The 11474-nt window shown below is 42.3% G+C and overlaps 1 protein-coding gene across 4 annotated transcripts in view; it reads right to left on the bottom strand.

Annotated features, from left to right (window-relative positions):
• Positions 1-3934: 3934 nt before the first annotated feature.
• Positions 3935-11474, bottom strand: part of ptpn18 (protein tyrosine phosphatase non-receptor type 18) — a 32282-nt gene continuing 24742 nt past the window's right edge. For 3 of the 4 annotated variants that reach the window (XM_066643680.1, XM_066643682.1, XM_066643683.1), the window contains 5 exons: positions 10822-11120; positions 8197-8222; positions 6808-6835; positions 6254-6343; positions 3935-5491 (listed from right to left, as the gene is read on the bottom strand). In XM_066643680.1, the coding sequence (XP_066499777.1) occupies positions 5418-5491; positions 6254-6343; positions 6808-6835; positions 8197-8222; positions 10822-11120 (517 nt within the window). In that variant the 3' untranslated portion in view covers positions 3935-5417. The remainder of the gene's footprint in view (positions 5492-6253; positions 6344-6807; positions 6836-8196; positions 8223-10821; positions 11121-11474) is intronic. The other variant, XM_066643681.1, reaches the window with a different exon arrangement.

Raw genomic sequence — 11474 nt, 5'->3', positions numbered from 1 at the left:
GGAGCCCAGCCTGAGGGCCACACTGGGCTCCTTCCCCTCCAAAACACAACGGCACAGCTTTGTCTCCTCCAAACACTGACCATTCTGTCAGCACGGATGTTCGAGAGAGAGAGAGAGAGAGAGAGAGATACTCAGAGATAGAGAGAGAGGCATGATCCTGGGAGGTCAGGGGATGATGTATGAGTTTATGGGGAAGACAGTAAACGCTTTCTGTTACAGCTTCCTTTTATTTGCTTCTATTGATCGTCCTGATGAATGCGAGTCTGATTATAAAGAAAATACAGCAGGCCTCTCTCGCGCTGTGTTAACTGTCTACATGTGTGGTACTGCTCTGAGTAAAGTAATGACTTTCTTTGTACATGATTTACACATTAAACATAGGGTCACCCACCACTGCAGGTCATTATTTAGACGGTTACATGGCACCTACATAAGCCTCCCATGAACAGTGACCTGAAGCTACGTAAACGTCGATGGACAAAGGCTTGTTCCAACAAGTGTCACTTCTTCATTTCCACACTGGAAGCATTCCTTTTGCTTGCATAAACAACAGCTACCTGTGACAATAAATAAAATTAATTAACAACAACAACAGCAACTAAACCAAATAAATCCATAAAAAAAAATAATTGAATGAGGAAAAAATGCTTAGAATTAATTTTCTTCAGCAAGCACAAGCGTAAGGCGAGAACACGCCCTGGAGGGGGCGCCTGTCCTTCACAGGGCGACACACACTCACACATTCACTAACACACTCACACCTATGGACACTTTTTAGTCGCCAAGCCATCTACTAATATGTTTTTAGACTGTGGGAGGAAACCAACACAAACACAGAGAGAACACACCTCACGGTCACCAGGAGCAGAGCTCAAACACTCACCACCAGCTTTGTGACGGCGACTTAAAGTTACAACTTCAAACTCAATTTGATGCTCCACTGACCTGTAATAGGGAGAATAGTCATTGCTACTCCAGGCTCAGCACCACAGAAACTGCACTATGTACCTTTTGGAGGAGGGTAGGAAACTATCTCACCCTCCTTAATTTCAGGACAGTGCTGTAGGGGGAGCCCAGGAGCAAAAATACCAGATCTTACCTAGTGCGCCTTTCAATTTCTAACTGTAAGCGCTATATAAGGGTCAATTCTCTGGACAGAGGTACATAAACATCTCAGTATAACTGCCTCATTATCTAAAGATCCTGAGATCAGATCCCAGTGACAGCACAGGTCTCCGTGGTCAGAAGTCTGAAGCTGTGTCCTGTGCTGTAGAGGGAGTTGTATCCAGTGGGTGGATCACACTGGGGGAGGAACTGAATAGAATCCAGCCACGAAAGCTTAAAGATGTACAAATGAGCCTCTCTGGAAATATGTAATCGCACACAATAAGTGGACGGATATTGTGTAATGTCGGTAGTGCTTTGGACCCCTTCCCCGAGTGGATGAATCTAATTATAGTGGACGAATTAGATGATTGTTAAAAAATTCTAAAAAATTCCTGCTCTCTCTCTCACTTCTGACTGTTCTTGCTGTAAATAAGTGCCAGTAACTGGAAGACAAAACTGTGTTGGTGTAATGTTTTATTTATGTGAAAAAGATGTACATGTTTTTTTAGTGTACAGTAACAGGGATGAACTGCTGCGCTGGGGTTAGAATCCTACCCCATAACACACTTCAGCTTGTCTTTTTTTCTGCCAAAAATAAAAATAACGTTTTCCCCATAGTCTGTATCTTTTTTTTTGCGGTTAGCATGTTCAGAGCTTCTTAACTTTAAGACAAGTGAGTCCCTTGACAATAGATTTCTTGTGCAGTGTGTGTGTGTGTGTGTGGGGGGGGTGGTGTTGCTACATGAGGAGGGTTGAGGGGTTGCTACGAGATTGCTGTAGGCTCAGGTTGAAAAGCCATGGCAGAAGGTCATTAGATTCTGGTTTCACATTAGCATGTGCTGAATGGGATTTACTCCGTCAGTGAGCCCAGAGGACAGCACACATACCCTACAGGCACCAGCACTATCACAGCAGTCATTAGTTCAACCCTGGAATACATCTCTCTCTCTCGCTCTTTCTCTCTCCATTTTTTTGTTTCTCGCTCTCTTTGCCATTTTCTCTGCTTCTCATCCTCTTTTATTCCCACTTCTTTTCTTTCTTTTGTTTCTCTATCCCCTCCTTCTATTTTGCTTGCCCTCCATCCACTCATTTCCCTGAGTTTTCTCTTTGCTCTTTCCCTTGCTCTCCTGCTTGTTTAATTCTCATTTTATTCCTTTCTTTCACTCTCTCCCTGTTCTATTTCCCTCTTTATTTTTCATTGTTTTGCTGTTTCTCCTGCTCTTCATTTTCTTTTTAAGTTGCTGCTCTGATTCTTGTCTTTCACTTGTTTCTCTCTCATCTCACACTTTCTCTACCTTTCCGTTCGGTCTCTCTTCATTTCTCGCCATTTTCCTCTTCATTTCTGCGTCAATTTCTCTCCTCATTGGTTTTTGTCGTGATCTTTCACCCTGTACATTTCAGCTTCTCTCTCTCTCTCTCTCTCCTTAAATGCAGCTGTGACAAAACACAAAACACACTCAGTAACGTGTGCTAAATGTTTGCGGATTTGTGTGACCTTCATTATAGGTAAAGACTGTACTAGACTTTAGTATATGAATGATATAATAATAATTATAATAACAATAATAAAATATAATCTGGACAGAGGGCGGCTGATTCCTGATGAGCTTCTTTTCTCTTGATCAATATGGACCCAGCGCTCAGCTTCATGAATACTGATTCTGCTCATGGAACGAGGAGAAAAAGGAGCCTCCCCAAGCTACTGTGAACCCGTACAAAGCCCACGAGGCTAAAACACTTGCTCGAGTATCATTTCACATAATAGTAGGCTCTCATTGCCAAAGAATTGCACGGCTAGTTTTTTTTTACTATTCTTTTGGTGGTTTCTTTTTTCCTAAGGCTGACTGAACCAGCGCACACTCATTTGGATTTGATGAATCACAAACGTAACACATCACGCACTATGGAACAATTACAGCTCCAGAACTCTGATGAGGATTAACGTTTATCATTGTTTATTGGCTGTGGCCGGCGAGAAACGATTAGGTCCAGCAGTCGCAGAATTTCATGCTTACTGCATTACCTGCACATGTGAAACTCTATAGCTGGCCAGACTGTGTAGCAGTACGTTAAACAATATTTCAAACGCTGTGTGTTAAATACGCTCTCACATTACCGCCCATATATCATAACCCATGCATATCATTTGGCTCAAAGGAGAAGCGCTGCTCTGGAATCAGCTGTCTACTCTGACAGTTGCATATTTGTAATAAGTGACTGACCCTAGATCAGCATGGATTCGTATCATAAGCTCAATGTACCTCGTGGCTCAGAGGAGAAGTGCTGATCTGGGATCTGCTGTCGAGTCTCACTGCTATTCACTGATCCTAGACCTGCAACACGCACCGTGTTAAATCTCCCAGGTTTGTGTGGCCATAGAACCTGATCTGGGGTCTGTGGCTGTGCATCTGGATAAACGTGCGCTTTCTGCACGGATTCAAGCTTGGTTTTCCAGAGATTTCCATGACTGAAACATAATAGCTGCAGAGTCACAGGTCAAACGTTGCAGCTGTGATTTCTGACTGGAATGTTCTATTTCTAACACAAACTCTGCACTGATTTTCAAGCCTTTTTAAAGATCTAATTAATAAATACAGTCATGGGTTTTGAAGCATGAATAAGAAGATATGAATCATATTCCTTCCAAATGACTGTATGGCTGTGCAAATTACGCAGGTGACCTAATTTACCTACTCCTGTTTGTGAGCCTTCCAGGCAGCACAATAACAATAGCGCCCTCTGCTGGTAAGAGCAATGCATCACAACAAGCGCAACACTTCGAGAGAACCCTGATGAAATCAGACACACAATATTATTATTATACATATTTATTATATAACACACATGATAATACATTACAATAAATTAGACATGTACATCAAATGATCAACCACTACCAATCCACAAAACTACTTCTCTCATTAATAAACAACAACAACACACACAATACTAAAGCTATAGATGGTCAGGAGGTATATTTACAGCACTGTGCAATAAGTCAGAGACCCCTCCTTCATTTATTTATGCCCAGTTAAAGTGATCATAACCTGTACGGAGGAAAGCAGAATTTTAATGAAAGTCTTAACAGGTCGCCTCAACAACTACATAACATTCATTTACTTGTTCATGGGGTGCTAGACCATCACATGGAAAATCACACCGAAATGATCAACAACAAATCATATCGAATCATTCATTCATTTATTATCTGTAACCCTTATCCAGTTCAGGGTCGCGGTGGGTCCAGAGCCTACCTGGAATCATTGGGCGCAAGGCAGGAATACACCCTGGAGGGGGTGCCACTCCTTCACATGGCAACACAGACACACACACACACGGACACTTGAGTCGCCAATCCATCTACCAACGTGTGTTTTTGGACTGTGGGAGAAAACCGGAGCACCCGGAGGAAACCCACACAGACACAGGGAGAACACGCCACACTCCTCACAGACAGTCACCCGGAGGAAACCCACGCGGACACAGGGAGAACACACCACGCTGCTCACAGACAGTCACCCAGAGGAAACCCACGCAGACACAGAGGGAACACGCCACACTCCTCACAGACAGTCACCCGGAGGAAACCCACGCGGACACGGAGAACACACCACACTCCTCACAGACAGTCACCCGGAGGAAACCCACGCAGACACAGGGAGAACACACCACACTCCTCACAGACAGTCACCCGGAGGAAACCCACGCGGACACAGGGAGAACACACCAACTCCTCACAGACAGTCACCCAGAGGAAACCCACGCAGACACAGAGGGAACATGCCACACTCCTCACAGACAGTCACCCGGAAGAAACCCACGCGGACACAGGGAGAACACACCACACTCCTCACAGACAGTCACCCGGAGGAAACCCACGCAGACACAGGGAGAACACACCAACTCCTCACAGACAGTCACCCGGAGAAAACCCACGCGGACACAGGGAGAACACACCACACTCCTCACAGACAGTCACCCGGAGGACACCCACCCAGACACAGGGAGAACACACCACACTCCTCACAGACAGTCACCCGGAGCGGGAATCGAACCCACACATATCGAATCATATGAGATTTTATATTTAGTGTGTCCTGTCTCAGCCTTTATTAAACTTGATTCATTTAGGAAGACTCAGTGTTGGAGGCCATTGTTACATTTTCTGTGGAACATTCCTGGAAGTTTCCTACATTATTTTGACTCTGTAAAACATATAACCTAAATATAAGGTCTGTTTGGACTGCACGTGATATAAACAAAACAGCGGTCTCTGACTTTTACACACAGGTACATTCAAACGTTGTGGCTCATCTCTCTAGTCGATTCCATTTCGCTGGAGGGTCTCGGGGTCCTTTGGGTTTCTTTATTCGGCAATTAAAGCCTGAAAGCACAGAACGACAAAATGCAAACAGAAATGAATACACTGCTCTTTCACACGACTCTCCTAATCACAGGGAAGGAAATGCACAAATAGTGTTTGAGGTTTTCATGTTTGTCTCAAGGTGAGAGCTACGAGCGACGTGAGGTTCGAACCACGGCAGAGGAGTTTTTATTATATCTCAGGTACTTCTTTTGAATCTTTCTGACAATGACTGTCATTTATTAGGTCTCAGTGGGAGAGGGAAGGTTGAGAATTCAAGATCTATTCTGAAAACCCATGATGTATCCAAGAAACACAGCTGTTTATACCATAAACTACACATCTGTTTATATGTATTTAAATACCTATATATGAGTGATATTGAGTGATAGTTAATGCTTTATTTTCTTAATGGCAACAGACATTAATAAATTGATAAGAAAAAAATGATAACCTACTCTTAATGAATGTCAAACACTAGGTTTGTGTTCAATGCATTTGACACATCTTTATTAAACGTAATCATTTTAAACAAAGCCTTAATGAACAGCTCCTCATACTTTAATTAATGTTATGCAACTTGCGAATTATTTAAACGTAGTACTGCACAATACTCTCTAAACTAACCTTAATTAACACGTCATTAATTGCTAAAATTAATAAATGATATTGTATCATTTATGAGATTGTAAGTAGTTATTACAATTATTTGTAATCATATTTTAAAGGTTAAAAAGCATTGTAGCATGAAAAAACAAGTGTGAGGCCTTAGGGAATCCTCACCCATGCCACCAGGGCTGCTGTAGCTGTACTCCTCCCGCAGTGGTTTGGTGACATATTCATAATCGTCATCTGTAGAGCTTTGGTCATCAGCTGAGGAGGCAACACAAATAAAAGCAGGTCATCTTAACCTTGTATAAAGAGTGAGGAAGGAAGACAGGGAGAGAGAGAGAGAGAGAGGGAGCGTGAGAGAGTAAAGCGACAGAAAGAGCAAGCGAGATAGAGAGACAGAAACTGAGACTAATCTAACAGTCCTTCCTGTTTATTTCTTCACAGCACTTCACACTGGTGCAGTTGATAAGAAGTCTCCAGGGGAAGGACGACTCCACAGCAGTTCAGCTCAGACTGACATCTCACACACACGCACGCACACACACACACGCAAAGGCTCACAGCTCTTTCAGTCTTTGTGCCTGAGTTGGTAAAGGACTCATTATCTTCTTTCTGTTTTTCCTTACCCACCCCCCTCATTAAAACACTATAAAAATGTAGAGATTCCCAAATGAAAGCTTTTTAAAATTTGAATGCAACAAAAAAAAAAACTGTAAAGTACTTACAAGGCCCTTGTGTTGGAGATGGGAACTGCTGCAGGAAACAGAGAAGATTAGACTTATTAAAATGTATGTCTTAATCTTTCAGCGTGAGTGCAGACACAACCAGAACTGTCAAAAATATTAAAGCTGGTTTAATATCCAGAGACTCGCCATCATTTATTTATCATCCAGAGCCCTAAAGGCCATTCATTTCATTATTCACCGTTCATTATTTACTTTCAGGAAACAAAGAGATATAATACGTTTAATTGCGCAGAAGCCCTTAACTAGTAAATACAGGACACACGTTTTCAGCATTAATTCTGTAACTTCTGCCTTTATTACAGCTTCCTTTAATTTCATAATCTCACGCACGTTCACTGATGCTAAAGTTTGGCCTGAGTACAGTCCTGCAGCGTTTAGTGCAGTTTGACAGGCATTTTTATCTTCTTTTGTGTTTTTCCCCTAATGTCCATGAGGTTTTCTAGACAGTGTCACATCCTTTCAGACCCACAGAGATGAACCGAGTCCTCACGGTGTAAATACAGACAGTCCATTCGATCATTTTAGTAAGTGGTCTTCTGGTTTGGTGGTCTACCAGGTCTTTCTCTGTACAATTAAAATATACTTGACTCCAGTTTTGGAAACCTCAGATTTTAAATTCATCTATCATCCCGTGGCAAGCTGATTATTTCTCGTCTAATCTCCACAGAAAATTCACAGGAAAACAGCCTGGAAATTCAGTAAATGAAAGGTCTATGGCCCGTGAGCAGTACTGTACATGGTGGATGTTTCTAAAACACTGACAGGTCTGCTCGGTTTCACAAACAAGAAACAGTTTTACACTTCCTTCCACAGGAAGACAAGAGTGTCAAAGAGTGCAAAATATCAGCAAACTGTGAGAGTAAAGCGAAGAGTAAAATGTAAAAGGAAAAAAAATAAAAATAAAAAAGAAGTCAGCCACACCTTTAACCGTAACTTCGTACAGGAACCTGCTGGTATCATAAACGCTGTCATTACAGCTACTATTACTAAATGGATCTGAAAGACGTGAATATTTTAGCTGTGTCAGAAACGGAATAAAGCAATGTTACGATCTGATGACGCTGAGTGCAGACAAGACCATGATAAACATCTTTCTGTGAGACTGACTTCAGCTGAATGAGAACAGAATGGCGGTTTGAGAATGGAAGGCTGTGGAACCTGTGAGAGTACACTATTAAAGAAGTGGTGCTTGTGAAACGAGAGACCTGTACACAATGAAAGGAAACGGTTAACAGCTTCAGTTGGGGATAATTGTATTCATTGGCCGGTTAGCCGTAAAAAAAGCAACACCAGAGACCTTTAAACTGCTGCATAAACAGCTTTGATAGCTCCCCATGTGGGATTTGAGTGTAGGAAAGTGAATGTTACCTGTGAGACTGGCCTCTGGAACTCCGCTAGGGGATAAAAATATAAAAAAACACATGTAAAGTGTGAGTTAAAGAGTCATTTTCTTAAATCATGACACATGCCGTAGCTGTCCAAAAAAACAAAAACATGTATCGCTATTTTTGAACACAGCAGCTGTCCTTCACTGTGAAAATTCCATGAATGGAGCAGTAGAAATACTTCAAAATCATTTATATATAATCTTTTGTACACTGCCCATTGAAAGTTAAGATGATTTTTTCCTTAATATTTCGGAGACACATGGTTTTCTTTGGGCAGCGATGATATATGGAAACCTTGTAGTTTGAATAGAAATGAACAGAAATTAATTCATTAAATTTCCTTTAGTTTCATCATGAAATTTAAACAAATTGTAAAAAGCAACTGGAATTTTCTTTTTTTTCCTTTTAAATGAATAAATGACAAAAATGGAGATACAGTGTTTTTCCTCTCCAGCAACAAAACGACATTTCCAGATATATGGAAATGTCTGGTCATTTGGCAGGCTTCGTTAACGTTCTAAATGAAAGTGCAATGTGCAAAAAACTGTTTGCTTACTGGGTTTAACATTTTGGGAAAATTATAACATTAAATGAGGAGTTGGTGTGTTCTCTCTGTGTCTGTGTGGGTTTCCTCCGGGTGACTGTCTGTGAGGAGTGTGGTGTGTTCTCTCTGTGTCTGTGTGGGTTTCCTCCGGGTGACTGTCTGTGAGGAGTGTGGTGTGTTCTCCCTGTGTCTGCGTGGGTTTCCTCCGGATGACTGTCTGTGAGGAGTGTGGTGTGTTCTCCCTGTGCCTGTGTGGATTTCCTCCGGGTGACTGTCTGTGAGGATTGTGGTGTGTTCTCCCTGTGTCTGCGTGGGTTTCCTCCGGGTGACTGTCTGTGAGGAGTGTGGTGTGTTCTCCCTGTGTCTGCGGGGGTTTCCTCCGGGTGACTGTCTGTGAGGAGTGTGGTGTGTTCTCCCTGTGTCTGCGTGGGTTTCCTCCGGGTGCTCCGGTTTCCTCCCACAGTCCAAAAACACACGTTGGTAGGTGGATTGGCGACTCAAAAGTGTCCGTAGGTGAGAGTGTGTGAGTTAATGTGTGAGTGTGTGTGTGTTGCCCTGTGAAGGACTGGCGCCCCCTCCAGGGTGTATTCCCGCCTTGCTCCCAATGATTCCAGGTAGGATCTGGTCCCACCGCGACCCTGAACTGGATAAGGATTTCAGATAATGAATGAATGAATAACATTAAATGGCTGGTAAAAACTGATATGGTAAAACTTTATTATTTACTACTCTATCTATTCTAATCAGCAAGTAAGTTAAAAAAAAGCACTATGGTCCAAAACATTTGCTTTCAACTCCTCTCACAAGTTGAGGGTTAAGGTTAGCTAAACCATAGCTGTGTAGGAAATATTAACTGCAGTGTAAATCGTCAAGGACCACAGGCTAAGAGCAGCTTGAGGCCTCTGGATTTGAGCATGCAAGCATGTGTATGGATGTTGTCTCTCAGATTAATCCATGAGAAGTAGAAGCACTGCATGGTTTACACGCCTGGATCAGCTCGGCTGGTAATTACTGAGCTTTTCATCCAATGCATAGTACATTTCAGAAGAGAAGGATCCCTGATCTAACTGGCGCTAATGTATAATATAGTGCAATACACCGGCTCCCTTCACACAGCAGACTAGGGTTCGAGTCCCATCTCTGGCAGCGACACCCCATCGCCCGATTAAAGAAACATTACATGTAGCTCTTATATTATCAGTTATTATTGAGGATAACAAAAGCATGGTGAAATTCAATAAATGGGAAGTACAGGTTCTATATTTTCATACCAGGACTGTGTAGATGATACAGAATATTAATTCAGTGTAGCGTTAAATTTTAAAAGCATAGCAAAACAGCTTTAATCACTGGCTTTTAAGGGTCAAGGGGAAAAAAAACAACTCTGACAGTAAAGACATTTTACTTTGTTTACACCCTGCTCTCTCTCTCTCTCTGAACATTTTTATACCTGGAATGAAAGTTGCATCTGTTTCTCGGTTGGCAGTGCATTAGAGATGTAATTAAACTCTTTCACACTGAGAGAGAATAAACATCAAGCCCTGCCGCTCTGAATACCCCGAAGATCACATGAAAGGAAGGAATTCAAATAGAGAAGTAATAAAGAGGGGAGAGGACTGAAAACAGTTCAAACTGAAGTTTCCGAGCAGCCTCATGGTTGCTTTACGTAGCACCACAGAGAACAGCCGCACATTATTCCCCTCAAAGCAAACACAGGGAAATATGGCTTTAAATCCTGCAGAGTCTGAATCCATTTAAAGTCAGTATTTCTGAAACACTGAAAGGCAGTGTCAGTTCCATTCGTGATTCAGGCTAAAGGCCCTAAACAGATGCAGAAGCAGTTATTTTTAGATGTGTAAATTCCACTGAGCAAGCTGTAACTTCCTCTGATTTCTTTAAATGTTTAAACAGCAATCACTGTTATTAGTAACTGCTAGTGATAATAAAAAATATTGTATTTCCCCCATGCTACATCTGTGTGGTCTTGGAGAATATATATATACACAGCGTATGTGTGGTTCATATATATATACGGAAGGTTCACGTGAGCGATGACCTCACCTGGTAAAAGCTCATATCCGCTGTGTTCAGTCTCTGATGATGGCATTGACTGTCTCTGGCTGACAGGAAGTGGCCTGCTGTATGTGGGCACTGGGGCAGCGGCTCTGGAGTTCTTCGGCTTCACAGCGCTGTACAGGGCATTGTTAGGGTTCTTCTTACTCTCTAAGTTAAAGTTGTCGTAGTGGTGGGCTGTAGGTGCAGCTGCTGGCGGTCTGGACTTGTTGACCACAGCGTATGTGTCGTTCATTTTGCTGGATGGAGGAGGATGCGAGGACCTGGGCCGGAGAACTGGAGGTTTTCTATACGGAGATAGGGAATATTTATAAAGTGGTTATGATTATCTGAGCTATAAAGGATCTGAACACAAAAGTGTGTGTATATATGGTAAAACAACAAATGTAGAAATTGAAACCTGCCGATACAGTGTCAAAAATGATAGTTTCAATGAACAGTTTCAACTTGAAGTAGTGTAATAACATAATTTTGGGAGTAGGACCACGCCCGAACTCCTCCTCTCAGCTCTATATATACCCAGCAAATTCACGTTATTTCCGCGTCAGACAAAAAACGCTTCATTTAGTTCAGGAGACGGATCTCGACTGCTTCACTACGTCAGCGCTGGGTCATTTCTGCTGATCCCCATATTCAGAGCC

The sequence above is a fragment of the Hoplias malabaricus genome, chromosome 14, assembly GCF_029633855.1.
Source record: "Hoplias malabaricus isolate fHopMal1 chromosome 14, fHopMal1.hap1, whole genome shotgun sequence".
NCBI lineage: Eukaryota > Metazoa > Chordata > Actinopteri > Characiformes > Erythrinidae > Hoplias > Hoplias malabaricus.
The sequence above is the reverse complement of the archived record's forward strand: the minus strand, read 5'-3'. Positions and strand labels throughout refer to the sequence as shown.